The sequence below is a fragment of the Dunckerocampus dactyliophorus genome, chromosome 1 (assembly GCF_027744805.1).
Source record: "Dunckerocampus dactyliophorus isolate RoL2022-P2 chromosome 1, RoL_Ddac_1.1, whole genome shotgun sequence".
NCBI classification, from domain to species: domain Eukaryota; kingdom Metazoa; phylum Chordata; class Actinopteri; order Syngnathiformes; family Syngnathidae; genus Dunckerocampus; species Dunckerocampus dactyliophorus.
The window spans coordinates 43,062,104-43,088,273 of NC_072819.1; the positions used below are offsets into that span (position 1 = coordinate 43,062,104).

At 40.8% G+C, this 26,170-nt stretch overlaps 1 protein-coding gene across 3 annotated transcripts; it reads right to left on the reverse strand.

Moving 5' to 3' along the window:
- Window positions 1-3,218: 3,218 nt before the first annotated feature.
- raf1a (Raf-1 proto-oncogene, serine/threonine kinase a) lies at window positions 3,219-25,834 on the reverse strand. Of its 3 annotated transcripts, none has more exons than XM_054781685.1 (17): window positions 14,800-15,015; window positions 14,542-14,654; window positions 13,533-13,635; window positions 13,292-13,449; window positions 13,108-13,197; window positions 11,955-12,108; window positions 11,413-11,532; window positions 11,266-11,290; window positions 11,026-11,135; window positions 10,803-10,920; window positions 10,592-10,676; window positions 10,298-10,474; window positions 10,190-10,236; window positions 9,273-9,391; window positions 9,052-9,183; window positions 7,686-7,820; window positions 3,219-7,589 (listed from the first exon to the last, which is right to left on the reverse strand). In XM_054781685.1, exons 1-17 carry the CDS (start codon window positions 14,998-15,000, stop codon window positions 7,449-7,451), a joined length of 2,028 nt encoding a protein of 675 aa, XP_054637660.1. In that variant the 5' UTR covers window positions 15,001-15,015; the 3' UTR covers window positions 3,219-7,448. The 3 variants fall into 3 exon arrangements, with proteins under 3 accessions (XP_054637660.1, XP_054637650.1, XP_054637642.1); XM_054781667.1 differs by lacking the exon at window positions 11,413-11,532 and adding an exon at window positions 25,220-25,834 and having other exon boundaries at window positions 3,221-7,589; window positions 14,800-15,026; XM_054781675.1 differs by lacking the exon at window positions 11,413-11,532 and having other exon boundaries at window positions 3,220-7,589.
- Window positions 25,835-26,170: the final 336 nt, after the last annotated feature.

Consider the following 26,170-nt stretch of genomic DNA (forward strand, 5'->3'; position numbering starts at 1 on the left):
CATTTGTGTCCTTGTATGAATGAGTCTATTTCAACTTCACTTTAAGTCACCAAATATGGTTCCTTGTCCTATAGGCCTAAAGGTCAACAGAAAACCAAATTTCAGTGTTTGAGGAATATTAGTTCCTATACTAGTTTATATATATATATATATACAGTATATATAATTATATTTAATTATACATTTTTCAGTTTATTTATAATGAGCGCTATTGGCCGGGGGTGTCGTGTAAAGGGGAAAAGTCAGGACAATTCCAAGGTCCCTTGACTGCCAGGGGTCCCAAAAAAAAAGGTAATTTTCCATCAAATTAGTTATTAACTAATTCCTACTGGCTAAATGATATGAAAAAAGGAACCATAAAATCACCCTAATTTAGACAAAAACATATTTTACTTTCTAGACAACTCCTGAAACTTCAAGAGGATGAGACGCCTTCTTTAAGGAGACTTTGGCAAACCTACACCACTGAGAAAGGCTGCTCTTGTCCGATGAATTTGATTATTTTTCGGGTTATTAGCTTAGCAGTCTGTCCACATAGGTGAGTAGCTGCATTCGCTGTTGTTTGACGTGAGCAGCCATCAGCCTCCAAAACTCACCATACTCGGTCAAGTGTTCTTTAAATGCCGTATGAAAGCTTTTTGCTACACCCACAAGATCGTTTTCGTGGCATGTGTTAGGTTCAACACGGCAGAGATGATTGCTTTTATTTTGAGGGGAAGTAGGAGGGCGACACTGCCCGAGACGTTCATCTCCTGAATTCAAATAAGCAAAACAGAATAGACGACTTTATAGATACAATGCACAGTTTAAGTCTATATCCTAAAATCACCAGGCCAAGTAGGACTACAGATTATTGCGCAACATGAATTGATAATATATTCACCAACAATTTTAATACAACAATACATACACTACATACAATACAATTCAACTAGTGGGCTGCTAGTTAATGATTAGTGATCATCTCCCAGTGTTCATAATCTATAATGAAAACTATAAAAAGGGAAAGTGGGAAGATATCAGGACCTTCAAAAGATCACATAGAGAGGAAAGTATTAGCGCCTTTAAAAAAAGATCTAGAAAAACAAAGACTGGAGTGCGTGTATAGTGAGAATGATATAGATGAGGCATATGAAAACTTTCTTAACGCTTACCTGAAGTACTACGATAAACACTGTCCACTGAGAGAAGTATCTAATCAGCAAAAAAACAGGAATCAGCCGTGGATGACAAAAGGATTGCAAAATGCTCGTAAGAAGAAAAACACATTATTATAGAAGATTTAGAATTAAATAATAATAATTAAAAAACTAAAGAAGCAGAAAAAACATATAAGATATATATAAAAATAAGTAAAACATTTTGAGAGTGTGTAAGAAAGACTATTACAGTCAATTATTAGACAAGAATAAAAACAATATCGGAGCAACATGGGGCATTATAAACAGTATTATCAGGAATGGTGCTAAGAAAGCTGATACCCTTGATTACTATTTTACAGAGGGAAATATTAAATATGATAATATGAACGAGAGAAGGGTTCTAAGAACAAAAAAGTTTTCAATGCCACAAAATTGCCTGTTTGGAATATGCATGAAAGCGCCAAACATGAGACATTGAAAGGTGGAACAGTGTTTTATTCTCTGATGAGAGAACGTGTAACCTTGACGGTCCTGATGGCTTCCAACGTTACTGGCATGACTAGGAGATTCCACCTGAGATGTTTTCCCACCCCACACAGCACAGTGTAAGCGGTGCCATCATGAATCTTCAACAGAACAATGGAGCTTCAAGTTGTGCAGGGGCGTCAAACGGCAGCTGGCTATGTGGAGATGTTGCAGGGGGCATCCCTCATGACTGAAGGCCCTCATCTGTGCATGACCCTCTAACAGTGGTACTCATTACACTTTAAAAAAAAAAAAAAGTGTAAAAACTGCTTTATTAGATGTGTTCTAAATAGCCTAGATCACATTCATCATAGCCAGTGATTATGATCAGCATTAACTGATCAAATTGCACAAAATGTTTGTGATCCCATAATCTTTCAAAACATTTTTAAATCAATACAAGCAACACAGGCTTTCATTTTTCACCTACAGTACACGATGTCCTCGTCTTGTCATTACTTGATGACCCAATAAGCCTTTTAACAGAGGCAAGAGACTAATAGTTGGCTCAAGAGACCCAAAAGTGTCATTACAGAGCATATGAGCTGAGGGGACCAATATGGTGCAAATAGCGTTTGTTTCCCAGCTGCCTGCCACTGTGAAAGCTGCAATTCACACTTGTAATGTGTCTGATCATTAATCAGAACAACCAGCATGCATTTCATTTTCTTCTTGGTTTTAGAAGAACAGCTTTATGGATGTACAGTATTCAATCGAAATACATTTAATACCCCAGAAAACGAGAGCCTTGCTGCCACCTGCTGGTACAAATGAGCCACAAAAGAACTGGAACAGTGGGGTTACATAACCAAACTCCACTGGTAAAAACAACAACAACAACAACACCTGTTTTTTATGTACCGAGGCTGAATTACTGCATGTGACCCAATGTGAGCCACGTACTGGGTGGCTGCCAGGGGACAGAGAGTGGTAAAATCAAAAGATGTGTGCTGTGTATGCATGCATTTAACGAAGCTTGGAGTCCAATCAAGGTGTAGGAACATTTCAACAATATCAAAAGGCAATGGAAGGACCAGAGTTTAATCAATAATAAGGCTCGTACCAATGTGTAGAAATAATTCTTACTCCTCCTACTTCTCCATATGATATATTACTTTACAAAATAGGTGTGGATGCTTGCTGCCACCGGCGAAGGATTTTCGCACATGCTCCATGCTCTTACCGTGATGGAGAACAAGATCTGATGTAAATAGTAGCAGTGCTTACATTATTGTGGTATAATTTATCTTATTCGTTATGAATTGTGTATAAGTAAGACATGAACATCTAATTAAAAGCACAAAATGAATACAGACCCACCATCTACCAGTATGAGCTTGGAGTTTGTTTTTCAGAGAGAAGTTTATACTGGCTGTTAGCTAGCATGAATTAGCTTGATGGTGTGCACAAATCCAACCAACAAATATGCACATTAGCACTCAATAACATCAACAAATCTTACCTTTATGCATTCCCACATGGTTTCAGCATTTGGGATCAAATGTGAGGTGAAAGAAAAACGGGGAAAACACTGTATAGTAGTTTTATTTGTGCTGCGTGGGAGAAATTTAAATGGTGCATTCAAGGACCGTTGAACAAAGTGGGACGTTTAACTGTAGGTTATTTTTTTTAATAAAACAATGGCCCATATTTCCGAAATTTATATCAATTTCAATAAATTTCGATATAGTTACAGTATTTACAAAAAAATATATTTTTTTAAGCATTTCTCCCCCCCCAATCATTGCTGCTGAAAGTTTGCCCAGCGGCTGTGGACCCCTGCATGCTTGGGTATATGATGTGCTCTTTTACACATTTTAAAATATTGTAAGAATGACACTTTTATAGAATTGGCTTCTTCATTTTATAATGTATGACTAATGTCTATGTCAACAAATGTAATGGTAGAATCGAACTGAATCATATCGTATTGTTTGTAACCCGTGTATCATGATGCATATCGAATCGTCTGTCACAAAGAGATTTACAGCCCTGACACTACTGTTTACACCTATGGCCAGTTTTAGACTTCAATGAATAACTTACATGTTTTGAGGCTGTGCAAGACCATGCAACTACAGACAGTCTTGATGGTACCTTATAAAAAGCAACACCCACTAGATGGGGCAAATGTCTGCCAGCTTTTATAGAACACTTGGCCTCAGCTGATTTCAGTTTGGCCAGTCTATGTGGCTCCTCAATAAGCAGAAATAGAACATTAACCAATAGAGCAAACTACGTGGCAGATAGCCAGTTAGTAGATCTACAGTAGTTGTGTTACGCCACCTTGCATGACATCAGGCCTATTTCGACCTATGATGGGCCTTTTTGGAAAGTCCATTTCGAACATCAACTTCAGCAGCCATAAAGCATTCAAAAAAGAAGTATATTTCCAGATACACAATCAGCGACAACTTAAATAACATGTCTGTTCAAATATACACTGAGGGCCTGTTTATTAGGATTTATATGGTCTCTATAAATACTGTACAGTGGTGTGAAAAAGTGTTTGCCCCCTTCCTGATTTCTTATTTTTTTGTTTGTCATACTTAAATGCTGCAGATCAAACACATTTAATTAGTCAATGACAACACAACTGAACACAAAATGTAGTTTTTAAAAACAAAAACTTATTATTCAGGGATAAGGAAAAATCCAAACCTACATGGCCCAGTATGCCCCCCCGTCAAAATATAACTTAGCTGTGGTTTATCACACCTGAGTTCAAGTTGAAAAGGTTGTAAAGCCATTTCTAAAGCTTTGGGACTCTAGCGAACCACAGTGAGAGTCATTATCCACAAATGGCGAAAACATGGATCAGTGGTGAGCCTTCCCAGGAGTGGCCGGCCAACCAAAATTACCCCAAGAGCACAGGAACGGTTCATCTAAGAAGTCACAAAAATCACAACATCCAAAGAAATGGAGGCCTCAAAAGCTGAACTTTTTGGACGGTGTCTGTCCCATTACATCTGGTGTAAAAGTAATGCCGCATTTCAGAAAAAGAACATCATGCCAACAGTAAAGTATGGTGGTGGTAGTGTGATGGTCTGGGGCTGTTTTTCTGCTTCAGGACTTGGAAGACTTGCTGTGATAAATGGAACCATGAACTCTGCTGTCTACCAAAAAAATCCTGAAGGAGAATGTCCAGCCATCTGTTCGTAACCCCAAGCTAAAGCGAACTCAGGTTCTGCAGCAGGACAATGATCCAAAACACACCAGTAAGTCCACCTATGAATGGCTGAAGAAAAACAAACTTGGGAGTGGCCTAGTCAAAGTCCTGGCCTGAATCCTATTGAGATGTTGTGGCATGACCTTAAAAAGGTAAAACCCCCCAATGTGGCTGAATTACAACAATTCTGCAAAGAGGAGTGGATCAAAATTCCTCCACAGCGCTGTAAGAGACTCATTGCAAGTTACCACAAATGCTTGATAGCAGTTGTTGCTGCTAAGGGGGGGTCAAACCAGTTATTAGGTTGAGGGGGCAATCACCTTTTCACACAGGGCCATGTAGGTTTGGATTTTTTCTCCCTTAATAGTTTCATTAAAAACTGCATTATGTGTTCAGTGTGTTGTCATTGACTAATATTTACATTTTTTTGATGGTGTGAAACCCAAGTGTGACAACCATGCAAAAAAATAAGAAATCAGGAAGGGGGCAAACACTTTCACACCACCGTAATCTTGGCAGCTACAATCATGGCATGCTCAGCCTCAATATACTTGAACTTCAGTTCCACTTTGGCATGTCTACACACCTAAATGTATTGATTTGCTGCAAAGTGATTGGCTGATTACTTTAATTAACAAGCTGCAAAACCTAATAAGTCAGTGTAGATCACAGCAAAACACTTCAATCAAGCTCCTCAGCAAGAAGAACTTGTTAGATGTTTACCCTAAAACAAAACTGCCCTGTATTTCCACTACACATGCCTCCCTTGCTGGCTCATTGTTATTGTCCACTGTGAGTTTGCCACCCTGACTGTGTATACTCCACAGAGGCATCAAGCAACAGTGGAATCCCCCGTGGCGTGTCTGGACTAGATCCCCAGAGAGGTTACACTACTTTGCCACTGCTACAGTAAACATCACAAACCACCTCCAAGACTTACACATGTGTGGGATTGTACATCAGCGAGCAAAAAATACAGTGGAACCTTGGTTACAGCGTCCGCCTCGGTTAGCGTGTTTTTCGGTTAACATCAAAATGTACGCCATAATTTTGCCTCCGTTTGCATGCATTCTCTGGTCAGTGTACAATATGCCACTCACCTTGTGTTATTAATACACCGCGTGTGCAATGTTTTATCATAAAACATCCTTTCTCATTAGCATTCTATTAGTTAGCTAAACAAAATGGCAACCGGAACAGGAAGTTACGTCGCTCATCTGAGCTCATCTCAGCGGTTGACTCTCAAAAATGTTAACACAAAATGCACTTTTACAGTTTTACAATTTTAGTTTAAATGTATGTAAATGACGAATGAATGGGATAAATGAACATTTAAGGTTACTTCTACCTTCATTGAAGACGTGACTGTTCCCAAAGATACGATGTGGCAGCGAGATCAACCACCACCACCTTCATGTTTTCAGTTGCATCAAGAATCACGTCTTCAGTGAAGGTAAAAGTGACGTTAAATGTTCATTTGTCCCTTTTATTCATCATTTATATGTATTTACATTTTAATTGTTTTATGTATGTAAAACTAATTGTAAAACTATAAAAATGTATTTTAGAACAAATTAATGACGCTAGCCAAGGATCCACTGTACTTCATCACGCTTAAAACATGTCGCCAATGACAAAATAAAATCACTACTATGAAGTTTGGCAAAGAATTTAACTTAAATTTTATTAAAATAGTAAATATGCAACTTTCTCACCAAGTTGATATTAAAACATTTGATCTCCTGAATGAGACCTGACAAAACAAATTAGTTTCAAATCATTTTAAATATTTAAGACAACGGCCTAAACGTCCAGCCTATTATATCGTGTGGACAGATCAGCTACAAGCATCTGTGTAGACTGTAAAAGAAAACTACTGCTTTTGCCAAAATGTGCAAATTCATCGACTTCCATTGTTACCCGTGCTCATCATTTGACAGGCTTTAGTTGCGCCGACATGACTTGAAATCAAAAATTATAGCTGTCAAAGATAAAAAATAAAATAAAAAAAACGTTTCCCCCATATCCAGTCCATTATCACTTAAGACAATGCAATAAACATCAGGCCACAACTGAATGGACTACATCCAGCAGCTGTGTTTGCAAGAGGTGATGTTGTGCAGGAGCTCTGTGGGTTTCCTCTTAAGGCAGCTGAGTTTCCTAACAAAAAAAAAAAAAAAAAAGAAGGTCCTGTTCTTCAAAAAAACGGCGACAAAATAGTTGTGTACGCTTCACTTCACAGAGCCAAGAGAAGCAATTCTTCACACCTCCTTCAATGTGTAGTTGTCACCGTCCAATTAAGGTAAATGTCCGTGCATATATTTACAAAGAGGCACCTGCATACTTCTTCAAACGTGCAGCAATGGGCCGGGCTCCGCCTCCACCCTCTTCATTTGTATATCCTACTGCACCACTCCATCCAATGTCTATCTCTCCACTCTGCTCTTCCTCATTCTTCTTCTCCCTCGTTACTATTGTGCTGAGCAATGCTTTGAAGTATTATTGTTTTAATATACAGAGGGTTTGTGTGCTCTGAGTATTGAACTGCTGGGTAAATTTGAGAGAGAAGGGGCAGTATAGGGAGAGTAGCAGGCGTGGAGCTGTCTGATCCTTTAAAAAATAGGCAGCCTGGTGGAGGTCAGAGTACAAGCATTGATGTCCTCAGTGTGAGAGGCTCTGTGCAGGGACGGTTCAGAGGCACTGTGATTTATTTTAGGCAGGGCGTGCTGTAGAAGCTCAATAGACGACAGGATCTTAAAAAAAAAAATAATAAAAAAAAAGAACAGAAATAAGAAGTAGCTCGACCTTGAAATCTTCAACACACTGGACAGAGGCAAATAGAAGCTCACCTGTGGGAAGAGAGGCCTCTCATCCTTGGACTTCTTGATGCAGTCAGCCACCAACCTTTTCATGGCTTTGGGGCAGTTCTTGTACAGCTTACTGAGGTCAGGTGACAGATAGCCACGTCCCACCATGAAGATAATCTGAGAGCACAGGGAGAAAGTTGATTCGTATGACGCATCACAGGATACCCTATCAACTGGCCTGCATGTCTGTGGCCACAGGCCCTAGAAAACGCTTGGCCTATTATGAAGGCATGATGCTGCAGAGAGAAAAAGGAGGATACATGCTCACCAGGCAATCTAAGTAGCACGAAGGAGAAAATTCCATGAATGGGAAAATTCCACACAGGCTATTCCAATTTGAATTTAGACAATATATAGTAAGCAAAGAGCCAGACATGAGCCAGGTCAGGCCGTGTGACCTGAGAAGGGACATCAAACCACACACATTTGGGGGTGTGTTACGTTTCTAAAGTTAGGCCAATGGCTGCTGCTTCTCCAAAGACACAACAATAAACCCCATCAGACAGCAAGCCAGAGTTTTTCCATCTTCTGTCCTGTGTATTTAAGAACTATTCATATAGAACCAGCCAAGATCCGCTATACACAGCACACTCTGGGAAAACAAGACATTCTTGCTCAAGGTCACCTTTGGAGAGAAGGCAAAATGGTGTTTAGCTTTGCTAAATTCCGGCAGCTGAATCCAAGTTTAAAAGCCACAGTGGTAAAGGGAGGAATTCAGCCACATGTTGAGAAATTTCACCTGTACCAGGGAAGCTCCCAGCATATTTACAGTGGAGGCGAACATCATGATGATCATGCGTGTGTGGATTGCCTCATGGGGGCACGAAAACTCACAGGCAGCCTGACAGGTATTTTGCAGTTTAGGCTGTGTTTGCATAGGGAGGATGGACAAGTCTAGCCAGGGATGAACCATTGGATGTGGAAATGGCGGGATTTCCAAGCAATAATCCAAAACCGTTGTGATGGTGACTGACCTCATCTCGATCCCACTGAAGGGTAACAATTGTACCACTATTTATTGCCAGTGTGTTTTAGTCTGGGGAAAAAAAGGTGCCAAGTGTATTGGACAAGATCGTTTTACTTTTGTTCAACCTTTGGAGCTTCAGAAATATGTATGAGCAAGAGTTGAGTCTCACTGTGGCAAATCATGAATAACCCAGGTCAAGGAATTGCAGACTACCAAGAATACTAGCTCTCAAATTTTGCTAAAGCTAATATGGTGTAGACCAGCAAAGTGAGAGTTGATCATCATTAACCCCGGTAAAGATAAAGCTGATTTCCAAAAATAGAACATCAGTGAAGAAAATGCCACCTTACATGAGCCACGTGTTAAAACACTGCTTCATACCTGGTCTCTGTTTGCTATCTGGGAGTACGGGAGTTCCCCAGTCATGAGCTCAAAAAGAACAATTCCATAGGAATAGACATCCGATTGGAAGCTGTAGGGATTGTTGTCCTGCATCCGTATAACTTCAGGAGCCTTTGAAGAGACACAACAGAGCATTTTTTCATCACAAGGGTATTTTTCATACATAATTTCTGTAACAATGTTAACGCTTGTTCACAGACCATCCAGAGAATAGATCCAGAAGGCTGCTCCACCTGATGCGAACCACTCCACCTGGCCTTTACAGTTGCAAGACCGAAGTCTCCAATTTTGACGGTCAGTCCCTCATGCAAAAATATGTCTTTCCTGCTGTCAAGGACTCATAACTGAAACACTCACAAGCCTGCACATCATGACCAACCAGTCAAGAGCAATGTTCCTCCTAATTTTTAAAGTGTCTGAGCATATTTCACAATATAATTTTATTGGCAACGTCAGACAAAACAAGCCGTTGAATTGTTTCATCCAATTAACTTTCCATTTCTTTTCTTGTTTACCATTTTTGTTAATTATGTACACTTTAATTTCTTTATTTCCTTCCTGTTTCACAGAAGCCTGTTCTGGCACTATTTCATTCTGGAAATGTACCTGAAATTGATACCATATGTAGTTGTATGTTTATTCTTCTATTGTCTAAAGAAAAAAAAAATCTCATACACCGACAGCCAGTCCACCTGAAAAGAGTCCAGTCCACCTGGTGATTACTCTGGCTTGGTGAGTGTATGTGGTACTGCCTGTTCGTTTTGCCATAATACGGGGGTTAGCAAGCAGCATTTAGCTCTCAACTCTGCTGCACCATTAGCAATACGCTAACCTGCAAAACAGACGAATGTATTACGTAACGTATGGTGAATGAACTGATTGGCTGCATAAAAGTAAATGCGTGCGAACAGGCTCTTATCATTGGCTGGACTGTGTTTGTCATTGTTTTATATGTTGGTCCCGCATGTTGTCACTCGTCACTCACAGAGTTGCATTGCAAAATGGTACACAATATGTTTATTTCATTTATAGTTCAGGTTTGGATTTGCTGTGCGCTAAGACCCACAGCTTAGAGGGAATATTGGTCAAGAGCTTAAACAGCTAATGAGAAGGATACTGTTGGACTTCATGTCCCGATGAATGATGTTCTTTGCATGCAGATAGCTGAAAGGGAAGAATAGGTTAGATATTCAGAGTGACACAAAGACCATTGTTTATGACCTACTCCATGCCCTGAGCTGTCTGCCTTGCAATGTCTATAAGCTGGATCATCTTGAAGTTGGTTTCCAAGACATGAATGTGTTTGTAAAGGCTGCTGCCCTCACACCACTGGGTCACAATGGCCAGGTTGTCCTTTGTCATGTAGCCCATAAACAACAGGATGTTGACATGCCGTGTCTTTCTGTGAGCAGATGCGGCAAAGAAGACAAGATAACAAAGTTTGCAACAGATGAGTCACTGCAGACCAAAAAAGGACAACATTTTCGGGACAAAATTTTTTTTTGCAATCATTTCTTACCTTAGAACAGCTACTTCATTTCTAAATGCCTGAAACTGCTCTGGAGTGGGGTAAGTCACCTTTAAAATCTTCACTGCTACATCACCTATACAAATACAATACAGTACTTGAATTTGCTGTGATGCAAGGCACGGAGTAACAAGGGAAAATGTGAGCATGTTAGTGGTTTCATCAGAACGTGCCCTGCCCCTTCTGCCCCCATCATTCCTACCATGCCATTTCCCTTTGTATACAGTTCCAAAGGAGCCTGAACCAATGCGGGAGTGCAGATACACCTCACTGGCTTCAATCTCCCAGTAGTAACTAGAGTCCCGCTTGTCCCGAGGCCTCTGGATGAACACAAAATTAAAAAGGCGCAAATGTTACCAAACAGACAAGCGAAACATCATTGACTATATACACACACAGCAAAGTGCTAAACAGGGAGAAATTACAATTTTATTCTTCTCCTGAGTATTGAAGGACGTAGCCCGCTCGCGCTGAGCTGGTGCAGGTGCTTTGGTTTGGGACCAGCCTGTAGGACTCTGGTTGGGGGAACTCCCAGCTGTAGGAAGAGAAGGAAATGGAATTACAAGGCTACCACCTAAAGCATTCTTAAAGTCTACTAAATTAAAGTAGAAATGCAAACAAAAGGGTGGGAACATTGTGGCGGTCCAGCATAAAAGAAAACTTACCCGAGTCATGATCCCGCATTGCATCCTAGAATGAACAAAAACAAATCATAATGTGCAAGGTTCAGGTTTGCAACCAAGATGTGAAAGCAGTTGGCCTGGTAGGATGCCAGGCCATGCAGACTGCACATACATGCTCTGCTCTCTAACCTTTTCTGGACTCTCGGATGAGGTCTCAACAAAAGACTGGGAGAAGTGGACAATACCTACTTTCCTCTTCAGCCAGAATCTATGGCACCAGGAGGTGGGGAAGGTATTCAGGCAGTCTAGCTACTCCCCAGGAGGGGACAACAACAGTCAGCGAGGACAGAAAATGAAAAAGAACAGAAAGTGAGGAGGGACAGATAACAAGAAAGACAACAGGAGGGAGGCTCAAGTTTGTAACTGAAGAGAATAAAAAAAGTGTTTGCAAACATCCAGAAGCAGGTACAGTGAAAAAGAAGAAACTAGAACAACAATGGGGAAGTTGGGCTCTCATATTTATTTAAACAAGACGCCATGTGGTGAATATCACAAAACAGGCTTTGCCATGTCCAGGTTAGTTTACACAGACAATATATAAGAAGTAGAAAAGAGCAAGGCTTGGATAGTTGGAATGCCTGAGATGTATATTAAGAGGAGCCAGGAGATATTTTAGGGGTGGCAAACTGCACCTACAGGCGCACCAAGAGGACCGCATGGTGTGTAGTTACCTCAATCATGCTGCTGTCTACAGGCAGAGTTGTGCTAACCACGTGGACGTTTGGAGTAGAAGTCGAGCGTTGCCTCTGGGAGAGACCGCCGCCCGTGGGTGAGTAAGGCGTGGCATAGTTGAAGGCATGGGGTGTAGAATATCGGTGGGCAGAGCTATGAGGGAGACGGAGAATGTCATATTAAGATTCACATGCAATTGTTTTCAATCACAGGCTGCAAACATGAACTAAGGTGAATAAAATGTGTTGTTAAACTTGTGCATAGTTGCTAGACTTTTGTCGTGTAAACACTGCTTGAGTTTGATCATAGTGTTGCAGTGTCAGCAGTCTTTTGTGTACACATCACAACTGGACTATCCACTTATAGGTGTGTTTGACTGATGGTTGGCTTGTCTTTGGAAACTTATGTATGGCTGAAACAGTCTGAAAAATCTGTGTTTATTTTCTGATGCTTAACAATTAAACCCGCTTTAGTTTGCTACATAAACACTTTTCACAGTTATGGGGAAAAACAGGAAATATTGGGTTCTGTGGTTCTGTGGTCATATGGCGTCATTCATTCATCTCAACTCCTGTTTAGAAACGTAAAGTCAGTATGTTGCAGATGTGTTTGCACAACATCTGATCCATCCATCTGTCCGTTGTGAGGCCTGCAACCTTATGTTTGATGACATGTCACATTTTAACGGAAAATTGGGACTACATGGAATTCACTACAAGGCAGAATAAACAGAATTCCAAAACAGTACTTGCTCTGCATGGAACGACTTTACTGCGAATGTGCTAATTTGGCAGCTCAGAGTGCTTTTAAACAATTTGAAGTGCTGCTGAAACAACAGGCTCTTTTCACATGTCTTGTTACATCAGCCCTTGGACTGGTAAGCCCCCGTAAAGCTGAGGACGTAATTAAAAACTGGATTTAATTCAATTACCATTAAGGCTCTTTGTAAACCAGAACACAGCTACACCTGTTTAGAAGAAAAGCATGACCAAAAAATGACAGCCAAACATGCTGACGCATCAGCACCTGAGAGACACTATAACATCTATCAAAAGTGTCAGTATCAATTTGGACACACGGCTTTTCTTTAAACAGGAATCAACAGACGCCAACAGCAATAGTAGTTTACATCATAGGCAGATCAGGACATACCTTGGAAAGCGAGTGAGGGATTCTCTCATCCTCCGAGATGTCAACGGGGGAAGTGATGGGGCGCCAATCTCACCAGGTGTTGGATACAAACTGAAGAGAGACAAAGAGTGACTCAACTTTTAAATGAATTATTCCTTTCATACAAAAATGCTTCAGTTGGACCATCTACAATGGGGACACTTACAGGAGTTGTCGAATATTACTCCAGTCCACACACATTGTGGGTACTTTGGTGCTGCAATGCTCATGGAACTTGTAGCCACACGTTTGGCAACGGAAACCGTTCAAAAGAAACTTCTGGCAAATGTCACAGAACGCTAGCTTCAGATATGTTTTCCGAACCTGAAACATGAAGAAGAATTAAGACTTATTTTTGGGGGAGAGATACTTATTTGAAAGTGAGCATAGATACTTCAGGCACTCACAAAATTATGTGTGGTCAGAGGAACATGATCTAAAACCTCCACCAGCAACTCTTCCCCGATCAGGGAGGTGGAGTCAGTATTCCAATCCATCCGCAGTTTTTTACTGTTATAAAAATGGTAAAACAACACTTTATGAACATGAAGGAAGTCGGGTATAATAACCGCAGTAAGTACTTAAGGGAAAACTGCAATTTTTGGGTAATTTTGCCCATCATCCACAATCCATACGTGAGACATGAACACACGCGTTTCTCTTTTCTGTGCGTTCTAAAGATATAAAAACAGATAAAGAGATAGCTCATTACTGCACGTAATAGGATACACCTACAAAGGCCGCTATTAAAACACCTCCAAAAACCTCCAACGAGGTTTGATATGAATGCTGTGGTCATGTAGTAACAGGTACATTCATGATAACATGTAATACTTGCAGTATTTTGCCGTATTTTGGTCCTTTTAAGCATTACCGAAACGTCCTTCCTGGGCGCATTGATTTCACATAGCAACAAAGAAACAAACGCCTACACCTAGCATTAACTTTTCCCAATTCAAAATTTAAAAAACACACCAGCAATGGCGGCAGCTCCAATACGTAGCCTTACATTTTTGGTAGTGGTCTGAGGCGCTGTGAGCGGACCGCATCAGTATGTGGTGAAGCTAGTCCCTAGTCCCTAGCCGGCAGCTGGTGTGGTGTGGCGAAGTGTCAATGCGCCAGTAACGTAGTTTGATCGGCGTAACAATGTTATTAATAGTCATAACAATGTTGCTGCAACTTGGTGACTATGCACGTCACATTATATGGAAATGGAGTATTGTTGGCGCTTTTTGGTGTCGGAATAAGGGTTTCCCATTACATGTACAAATGAGCTGTCTCTGCTTATCTGTTTTTATATCTTTAGAACACACAGAAAAGAGAAAGACAGACATGTATGTTCATGTCTCTCACAAGGACTGTGGATGATGGGCAAAATTCCAATAAAACTGCAGTTTTCCTTTAATGATGTCTTACCTCCTCTGTCCAGAATGTAGCCTGAAAACAGCACAACACTGAGGCTGCAGGCCTCGCACCATCAACGCTTTAATCAGGCAGCTCTGCAGAGTCATACCTGGCCGTACATTTACCTGAGGAAAACAAAGTACTTGTTAATTCTTTAGTCTGGCAGCATGGCTCCATTTGACTTTAATGTACGCCAGTCAGTATTGCAGCAGCCTCAATCTGAAACCAACATGCCTTTTACTATACAGTACATAATAGAAATCAGCTCACCACAGTGCGCTGCTTGTTTGGGAGGTAGACACGGATGGTGCTGCTCGCCTTTGAGTCGGGTATCTTGCTGTCATCTGAGGAGCGACGCTGGCAGGAAAATCCCTGCACCATAGTCGGTGAAAGGCACGGACCTTCGAAAGCAGAGTCCTTCATTCCAAAGCCGTTGCTCAGGGTCTTCCACGCTCCCTGGAGGTGCTCCATTAGTAAAGCCAAGAGCTCTCAATGGTCTGGAAAAAATGAACCATACGCAAACTTGCATGCTTTAAAAGCTCACATCATCAGCTGACTTAATCAATATTACATTACGGTAGTTGTCTGTCTTCTGGATGGCAGGGAGGCTGCCTAAAGACTCAATGTCAAAGTGTATTAAAATAACCAGCAAAATGAAAGTAGTACATATTTTAATTAGGATAAAAGTAATAAGCTCTACTATGTCTATTTTTAGACAGCATTCACTTTTCATCATGACTTGAAAGACTTAACATTCTTCTAGCCTTAAATGTTCATGGCAAACATTCAAGGAAGTGGAAACATTCTAGAGATGTTGGTTGCTACAGACAGATAGCATCTTACAGTTGCTGCAGATTTTTGCAGCTATCATTATAGAACATTGCTGCTTCACAACATTCCAAGGTTGTTGCATTTACATTTTACAAAAGTACTACTCAAAAGTACTGCAGGGTCAAAGGAGCCTAACTCACCAGGCATTGAGTGAGAAGTAACATAGACCCTGGACAGATCTAGTTGAAAGCAGGGTCGACACACCAACACAACCATTTACACTCCTTTGGACAACCAAAAGACTCAAACTCAAAGAACTGCCATGTTTTTGCTGCATGGAAGGAAGCGCAGGAAATAAAGAAAAGGAGTAGAGGTGCAAATTTACTGTTATGTGATCCAAATTAATTTGTCAACTTCTGGTTTTAAAAGCATTTGATTTTTATACGGCACAACCAAAATTTGTGAACGAGAAACAATGCGAGTAAGGTAAGTCAAAATGACCCAAAAAAAAGGCATTATACCAAACCAGTTACAATGCAAATACATATAGTGGGCAGGGTAGCAATCAGAGCAAGCTGATGAGACATGCATGATTGCATGCTTGTTGATGAACTGAGTCTTGAAGAAACTGAAGCAGAATGAAGTGCACTACTTAGGTGCGACCAGCAGTGGCCTCTCAATTCAGTCTCAACAGAGTTTGTGGTCTGAAGAAAAAAAATGTCAGCAACAAAAAACAAAGAATTAACCGATTAATAAGATTGCTTGTGCATTTTCCCCTTTGTTGATCAAGGAACTTCAGTCAAATGGCCATACCTGTTATTGAAGAAATTGTTCAATACTTTTAATTATTTAGCCGGAGTGCGACAGTGCGGAATCTGTTGAGTGATGATGCTGCTCTTCAAGATTCAAGAGTTTTATTGTCATCTGCACAGTAAAACAGGTAGTTCTGCTATGCAATGAAATTCTTGTTCTGTTCATTCTCCCAAGAAAGAAAGAAAGAAAAACACAAGAAAATGAATAAGAACAGAAGAAACATTAATAACAATAAATTAAGCAACAACAACAGAAGAGACATTAACTTTTCCAAAATGGGGACATGGAAGAGCCTTCAAAGCACCTTTCATGTTGCTGTAGACTTGGTACAGGATGCTATTTGCGCTCGTGGGCAAGCCTACATGCTGATAACATTCGGGGAGAACAGTCCCGAGGCTCTGGAGGCTCTGTGTCCACAAGACGCTGAAGTCCGATCTCCCCAGCAAGCGGCAAATGTCCCCAACCAGACTTACAGTCGTACTTGGTCAACAACACTTTCATTAGAAGAGATTAACACCATAACATCACCACCAACAACTTGGCTTACTGGCAAGGCAAGCTGGGTTCAGGTTTGGCATCATTTCACACAAAATGTCAAACCTTTCAGGACTCCAGACGAGGGTTGGGCATCGTTTGAATTTGAACGATTCCAGTTCCGACTTTGATTCCTCGTTTCGATTCCGATTCCTGACGATTCTCGATTCCAATGCTTTGACAAGGCAGGGTCATAAAGGTTTGCATGGTTTAAATGAGTGCTAACCAGAGTTCTTTCTGATGAAATGTCTGAAGGTCTTAATGAATTTTGTAATATGAACAACCTTACTATGAATTTCTTAAAAGGCTGTTTTCAACCATTATATAAACATCAAAGCATTCAGCTCAGTAGTATACTTTGTCTGCTGCCTCAATGACACCCTTATTTTGTTAACAAGTAAATCGGATAGTGCTCTTATTTTGAAGGCCGGAAGTGTGTTGTCTGAGTTGAGAAAGTACCTTCACTGTTGCGAACAGAGACGGACTGTGCCTATAATAATCTTGCCTAGCCATAGCTCCCATCCTTTATTTACAGCCAACTTCCACATCAGCGAGCATCCTGAAACATTTGGTTACATCGGCATGAGACAGATATCATTTATTGTTTGACTTCCCCAATTCGAGGAAGTCCGACGTAGCACATCAAAGACAAAGTACTCTGTTATTTCTACACCGTCATGTTGGTTGTGCACCCTCCTTTGTGCTGTATAATATCAATGGGTTGCAAATGTTGCACCGAGCCGAGCGCTCTTTTTTTTAATGAAGTTAAGCCAAACTTTTTAGCCACTTCGTCCCTGGTGCTCGCCGGCTTGATTCTTCTTCGTTGGTGTTTGCAGCTATTTCTTCCAGTCGGTGAAATGGGGAAACAAGGAATCAAAATAAAAACTTTTTCACAATCCCGGGAGAATCGGAACGGTAGTCCCGGTTCCCATCAATGCTCGAGACTCGATGCATAACCCTACTCCCGACTACCTTTTTTTTTTTTTTTTTTTTTTTTTTTTTACGAGGAGCACAGTGGCCCCTAACTTAAAATTTAGGACAAGCAGAAGATTTAGTAGTGCACAACAAAATTGACTTGCAACGTTAATATTCCCATTTCCTCCCATTTTCACTGTATTACTGATAAATACTTGAAAAATAATTACAGAAACTATGTTTTCAATTCACATTTTATTGTGCAGCAGTTGACCCCGCATGATAAACATCTTACAGTCCGCAAAAAACAAGTAGCCATATTACACAGGCCACGGCACATTTTATGTTTCAGACCGGCACTGCGTTTGCTCAAAGTGTTGCGTTTTAATTGTGTGGTGCCAGTATTATGAGCAAATTTGATGTTGTCCCGGTTGTGTGTGTGTGTGTGTGTGTGTGTGTGTTGTGGGTACTGACAGCAGAATTTATACATATAAACAAAGCATCTCGGCCAGCGTTGCCAGATTCGCCTATTAGAAGTGACTTTGGGCTTGTTTTTTGTTAAAGATGCTTGCAAATTCCCAAGTTTCCTGTTGTTTTCGGCTCGTTTTTGGAAAGTCACTTGCAAATTCCCAAGTTCCCCGTTTTGGGTTTGCTCTCTAAAGGCTAATCGCTTGTTTCTCTTGCAAGACCTGGCAACATGCCAGAAGTGATTACGCAAATCAATTACCTGCCAGACAACTGTTGCCCTCTCCTGAATTTATGACTAGCATCTTGACCTGGATGGCCAGCAGTATGCACAGAAACAATGCACTACTTTTTTTCATCACCAGACACGACCGTTCGGCTTTCTCCATTCATATGTACTGTACTTTATGTCTTTAATAGCCAGTAACGGTAGATACAGTTGTCTCTTTTTCTCCACATTCATGAGCTACATGGCAACAATTTAGATAGTAGCTAAAGTTACACCCACCGAACATGGACACATTAGCTTGAACAGCTACAAGCAGCAATCACTGAAAATGAACACATATTACCATAAACAGATATGAGCAATTTCTACACAATCATGACCCACTTGGACACAATGAATTCCGGATTACATCCCGCCGTGGAGACTGGTGTGTGTGCAGAACGCCAGCTACACTCCAGTAGCACACACGTCCGAGAGAGAACTAGTTTCCAATCTCACAATCTAGGTATGTTAATCTGACTTTTTTTTTTTTTTAATAGATTAACTGATCTCACATGCACGAGTAGATGAAAAATTTACTCGCCATGCCTCGAATTTTAGTGGCAGTCAGGAGCCATGCCTTTTATTGCGATGATCCAAACCCACAAGAGCAAAAGTTTTTATTTCCCCTCATTTGCACATTTACTGGTTTTGCTGAAGAAGTGAGTTTCTGTGGTCTTCTACTGCTGTAACCACATCGCTTCATGATTCACTGGGTTGTGTGCACTCAATGGGGCCATTAGGACAGACATATAGTCACCTAGATAACTGATATGATTATTTGTGAAAACACCAGTACAAAACATTTTGTACAACATTCCCAAATACTAGTGATGCGCCGATCGATCGGCCACCAATTAATATCATCCGATTTCAGTGGAAAAAAAAGCATGTGATCGGCACATGCCGATTAATGCCTTTCAACTGCAATCACAAAAAGCCGATCACCTCTGGCTCGTACTATTGCAGCATGCAGCCTTCGAGATCGTCCCCCGCCCACTTTCCTTCACACTGCACAAGCGTGCCAAACAGAAAACAAGCATGTCAGCTGTGTGGAGCTTACCTGCCTGCCGTTTGTGAGAGCGATATAAACGAAAAGCATCTCGCCGGGGTAGCAAGTTAAAAAGCTTCAATTAATACAGCATTTGAAGAACAAACACTTGACGGAGTATGGTGAGTTTTCGACGCTCACGATGTGATCAGTCAAACGGCAGCTAATGTAGCCAAAACGCTGGACAACACTCGCCCGTTTGCGCGCGGAAGTCAGCAGTCTAAAGCAAATAACCCGAAAAGTAAATGAATCAATCGGACGAGATGACCAGCCTCTAAAATGTCAAAAATGTCCATTGCTCTTTTCCAAAGGCAAAGCTGATGTGACTATCGTGTTTTGCCTGAAACACAAAGATTATAGGACTGCTTTCATGGTAGACTAAGGATATTTTTAAAAAGAGTCACATTTGAGAGGCTGAAATCAGTATATTTACAGTACATATTTAAAAGAAACGATTAACCGATTACCAAAATAGTTGTCGATTAATTGGATAATCGATTAATCGTTGCAGCTCTAATTTGTATTATTATAAGTTAAATCACCTTCTTTATTGGTATTTATGTTTCTGATGTTCTTATTCATTTTCTTGTGTTTTTCTTTCTTTTTTTGGAAGAATGAACAGAAGAAGAATTTCATTGCATAGCAGAACTACCTGTTTTACTTTGCATGACAATAAAAACTCTTGAATCTTGAATCAACATGGCAAAACCTTCCACGTGTGCGCCAGGAAATCTGAACTAAACGTACAATGATTATCAAGCTCAAGCCTGCTCTAAAACTACAGCACCACTGGCACAATTGGAGCGAACAGAGAGCAGCCAAGAAATGCAATCACACTATTCCAACTAGACCAGGAGGTTTTTAAAAGGCACCACAGTTATTTGCTGCGTGTACTTTTAGACTCACCCTTCTGGCATGTACACAACAGTGAAGAATGACAATATCCAGATCCATGCTCACTAAGCAATCATAAATGCCTCATTTCAAAAACTGGAATGGAAACAGACGTTGGATTATTTTGCATGAGGTAATTTAGTGTCTCCAGTAGGGTTGCAAGTGATAGCACTTTTTTTTTTTTAAGTGCTACGTTGCATCTATCATGTAAAATGATCTGTCTCAACGAAACAAAATCGCTTGCTAACGTGCACAGCTTTGCAGTGTACACACCAAATGCTCTGCTCTGCTCCACCTCACTGAAAGCAGTAGCAAAAGCAGGTGAACAAAGAGGTCACACTTACTTTGTCCACTAAAGGCTTCATGTGTGTGTGTGGGGGGGTTCCTCTTACTTATTATTAAAGGCCAATTTCTCTTTAATCCTGGGGTAGAAAGAAGTGTGCCAATCTCAACCAGAGTCAATTAGAGATATTTTTTTTTACAATGTTGCCCCAAAATTGAATAGTTTGGCCTGTGCCCCTTTCACCGTGTTCAGTGAAAGTTAGCCCAAGCAAACAGATAAGGTAGGTGAACAAATAACTCCCTTGTGGGAGGTAATAATCACCTTGAAGGGAAGGTTTAATGCAGAGCTTTTGGATTAAGCTGTATTAGTAGGCTTAATAAATTGGCAGGTGAACATAGAATATGTTAGACACTGATATTTGATATGATATGTTTAGATTGAAAAGGCCATAGCAGATTTCCAAGCTTTTACAACACAAAATATACCTTTCCGTCAAACTATGCAAGTTTAAGCAACTCTCCTTATACACATATACATACTGGCTCCCAATATACAGCATTTGTCATGTAACATGTTATGTTCTACTTACAATGTGTTCACACTTTTAGTCCCGTACTTTGGCTCTCACCAAAAATTTTACATTCTCGGTGGTCTGGTTTGTATTCACAACTGTGTAACTTCGGTTAGCGTCCGCCCTGGTTAACGTGTTTTTCAGTTAACGTAAAAGAAAATGTATGCCGCAATTTTGCCTCAGTTTGCGTGCATTCTCCGGTCAGCGTACAATATTGCACGCGTCTTGTCGTGTTGTTAATACACTGCGTGAGTCCAGCTGTGTTTTTAATGTATTTTAGAAGGACAGAACATCCTTTTAAGCATCCTATTAGCTTGCCACTCCATCAAAAAAGGAACCGCAAGTCATCTACGTCGTCCGTCTATGATGTCATCAGCAGTGAACGCTCAAAAATGTTAACACAAAACAAAACAAAATATTTTATAGTTTGACATGCATAAAACAATTATAAATGCATATAAAGGATGCATGAAAGGGTTAAATATAAAGTTACGTTTACCTTCATTGACGACTTGACTGTTCCCAAAGACAGTATGTGGCAGTGAGATCAACACTGACACCCCCTTTGTGTTTTGTCATGAGTTATTTCTTTAACTCAATAGTGCGGGGGTGTCCAAACTACGGCCTGCGGACCAAATGATGCGGCCTGCCATTCATTTTTAACTGGCCCGTATCAAAGTCTAAAAATATATTTGACTATGTCCCATGCATAACATGTACTTAACTGTTTTGTACTTCTTAGTTTAAATGGTTAGCATGTTGGCCGCACAGTCTGGAGATCAGGAAGACCTGGGTTTGAATCTCCGTTGGGCATCTGTGTGGAGTTTGCATGTTCTCCCCATGCATGGGTTTTCTCCGGGTTTCCTCCCACATTCCAAAAACATGCATGTTAGGTTAATTGGCGACTCGGTATTGCCCTTTCTGTATGAATGGGAGCGTGAATGATAGCTTGTCTATATGTGCCCTGCGATTGGCTGGCAAAGTCAGCAGGGATAGCCTCCAGCATACCCCCGCGACTCTAATTAGGATAAGCGGCATAGAAAATGGATGGATGGGTTGGTTTAAACACTAGATGGTGCAACTGTCTTTAAAAAGTAAGCGTCTCCACAAGGAAAGTGATCACAGAATAAAAATTGTTAAGGTTAATAAGGAAGTGCTGTAAAGTTAACAAGGAAGAGTCTCCACAAGGAAAGTGATCACAGAATAAATAAATAAATGGTGGAACCAAAGAGATGCAAGATAGCGAACAACCTTGAGGCTAAATCAGTGGACGACATTACGCCCCTTCCACCGGGCGGTGGCTTTAGGTACCGCAACATCATTAGCCTGAAAAAAGGGACTTGGCCTGGATTGAAGCTAATTAGCCGAGCTAATGCTTTGCACCATAGACTACGTTCACACTGCAGAAAAAAATGTAGCATTTAAAAGTTAGGGGCCACTCTGCTCCTAGTAGAAAAGGTTGGTCTGGAGCCCTGCTCACAGGTGCAGGCAAACATTGTTCTTGTCGTCCGAAAATGATTTTTAAAATCTGTCAGTGATGCAACTCATGTCAACATCCCAGCACTCCTGGCTCCGACATCCACCCACATGCTCATCAGAGCAGACGTCGCAGCAAGTTCCCCACGAACTGCCATAGCTCAAATTCTTGCCCACTTTCTTCTTAATCTCCCTCTCAAAATAATTTGGTTAAGCAAATGTTGACTCTGGTTGCATAAAATCCTTCAAATTGCCACAAACGTGCCAAGTAAAGCACAAATCATGTGACGTCATGTTTTGTGCACATGTGCATCGCTTCCCTACCCTGTAGTAGTTGTTGCTATAGTAATACTGCAGTAGTCATAGTAGTGGTAGTAGTAGCAGCAGCAACACTGGTTGTGCACAACACCGGCAAGTTGCATGCTTTGAAGAACAAAAGCAACGCATTACCACTTTGCATGGATGCTCAACAGTTACAAATCACAGTTTTCAGTAGAACAAATTTCTTTATTTTTCATTTAGGCCAGGGGTGTCCAAGGGGCAGTCTGGGGACCATTAGTGGCCTGCAGTTGTTTTTCATTGGGATGTGGCACATGGTAGAAATTAAACAAAAAACTCCAGCAAAAGCAGGGAAAATACAGCAAAAGGCACTGTGCAAACAGAAAAAGTTTGAATACTGACACTGTTAACAAATAATAACACAAAGCTTTGTCTGTACATTTTGTTTAAGCTTTGAACAAAATATATACAAATATCAAAGTTGTCCCAGCATCCTTTGCCTTTTCAGTATTCGGCACTTGCAGGATACAGTTTGGACACCCCTGCAAGTGTTAGTCACCTTTATCAAAATGCTGGAACTTGCAGCTTTCTTTGGCTCTATTTTGGGTTATTGAAGTGAGAAACACTATTGCATTCAAGAAATCTCATGGCAAAACAGGAAGATGGTGGCCATGTTTATCTCACTGCCACATCATGTTTTTGCGAACAGTCACGTCAAGTATCACGTCTTCAATGAAGGTAAAAGGTCACCTTAAATGTTCATTCATCCCTTTTGCATCAGTTATATGCATTTTGAATTGTTTTCTGCATGTAAAACTATAATTGGAAAACAACAAAAAATGTGTTTGGAACGGATCAATTGGATGTACATTATTTCTTATGGGAAAAATGAATTTGGTGAGCGTCCTTTTCGATTAGACCTTCTGGAACAACGCTAACCAAGGTACCACTGTATTTTTGTAAGCGGACCAAATGAGGCTCAGAGTTAGACTGTTTGCAAATGGCTCAGGGTTACATTTTTTTGTTTTTAACCGAAAAAAATATAAGATCATATGTAACCAATAGTGTTTCAAAAGAACAAATTGGCCAAAATATGTCTATATTTTTTACATTTCCAACAGTAAACTGCATAAAAATTGTCCGACACTTCCGGTTGAATAAGATCACTCACAGCTGTCTCAGAGACACATGTGCGTAGCGTGCACGTACAAAAAAAGCAGTCTCAGAGAAGCAACCAACAATTTGCAGTCATTCTGTTGTTATGATTCATTCAATGATAGCCAATGTTAGTAGCTAAACTTTGCCAAATCACTATCATTAGCTGACAACAAACACAACTAATGCGTGTGGCCGGCGTACAATGCTTGAAGCACTTTCAAAAGCTTAATGTGCGAAACGATTGCTTTACGCATAAGTATCAATCAAACACAACAATTAAAACTTGACGTCACACATGATGTCTTCGAGCCCACATAAACAAGTATACCAGCTGTGATGTAACAAAAAGGATAGAAATTATATTAAAGATGCCAAAAGTTTCCCAGATGTGCTGCAAAGAGACCGTGTTTCTGAATTTTTCCCCGATACGCAATAACCAACACGACCCCTTTGTTGAAAAGAGCCAGGTATGTATAACGACCACATTTACGCTTCTGGCCTTACATTAAACTCTTAGTTTTTGATGATTTTCACTCAGCTTTCTGTTGAGTGTTGCTACGCATTGCCTGACATCATATCTGATGTTTTGGTCAGTTGTTTCAGTCGGCATTCACACTTTCCACACTCAGGACTAGAGTCCGGTGGCAGGCGGACCGAGACCCATCTCTCAGGCGGTCTTGGTCCAGGCCTTAGGGTTCTGCAGTTGAGCAAACCATTTTAACTGGACCAAAAATGACAAGAGTCAACCCAAAGAACAACTACAATCGCCAAACAGGTTAGAGGAATGCAGTGTGTAAACTGTCCCTCAAAATCTCAAATTATGAAGCGTATTTTAACCACCAGAAAAAGGTGGAACTCAAAATAAGTCCACTTTTCTAGCTTTGGTCATGACTGAGGTCTGCAGTTACAAGTGTAGGGTAGCTGAAATCAATAAATTGGGCCATCGTGTTCCAATAAATGACAACAAAAGAATGTGAAGTTAAAAGGCTTGGTAACACAGTTGAAGCTATTAAGGTGCAAGTTGTTATAGCCACGCACAATCACAAACCAACAGTAACACACGCTTTAAAAACACGACTCAAAGATTTCTCCGGAGAAGCAGTTTAAACATCTCACAGTTATTTGTGGTTAGCCTTTCCACGTAGTACCAGAGTGCTTGTGCTATAGGCAGCAAATGGTGCTATGTGTGTGTAAGTTTGCGTGAGTGCTTACCAAGAGAAGTCGGGAAAGTTGTGCTCCGCCATAACTTGAGGAAAAAGTGGCGTCGATGACATCATCATATTTGCAACGAATTCAAAGAAAAGGCGAAAAGTTTGGCAGATCGCCTGACTTTAGCATTCAAAAGATTCCCTAATAGTGGACGACGTGAAGGTCACAGGCTGGTCGCCTCAAAAACAAGCGAGGAAAAGTTTGATCTCTAAAGGCGAACAAGAAAAGGTTGAAATCGGTCGGCCGCCTCAAAAGTGACACGACGCGGGCTCGTCTTCTAGCTCGAAAGGGGCGGTTTGAAAATAAAATCCCGCTCCATTGCGGACTACCGCGTCGTCTGACAATCAATATTTACGTTTGGACGGGAGAAGGTGAATGACTTCGAGTCTTTCGTCTGTCTGACGACAGCGATTGAAACAAGAGCTCGCAGTCAGCGAGAGGCTAGCATCAGTCACACTGGACTTAAAGCCCTCCCACTCTAACCACCATGTTTTGCCCCTTAATATCGCCTAAAGATTTTACACACATGCAGTGGCTATCTATCGCCATCTACTATCTCTAGTACTTTTTCATTTCCGTACTTATAATGAACTGTTATATTGCAGGCAATACCAAGGGAGTCAGTCTCTACTTTCACAAGGCTGCGTTCTACATCAAACAATACAGCACTTTAGTAAAAAAGTATCTTTCGAAAATCAACAAAAATCAGCTCACTGCTGGTTTGGAGGAAAGGCTTTGCTTGCAGCAGCTCACAGGAAAGTAAGTGCGCCATCATCTGGAGACTTTAGGGCAGTGCAACGTGATTTTCATGACACATTTACTGTATTTCCCGATTTCGAATGTAGTCTACGGAATACTTCATTTACATGGCTATTAAGTTTATATTTTTCTTTACGCAATACAAACAACGTTACCATTAGTTTGAATGTAGAGCCAGTTGTAGAAAACGTGATT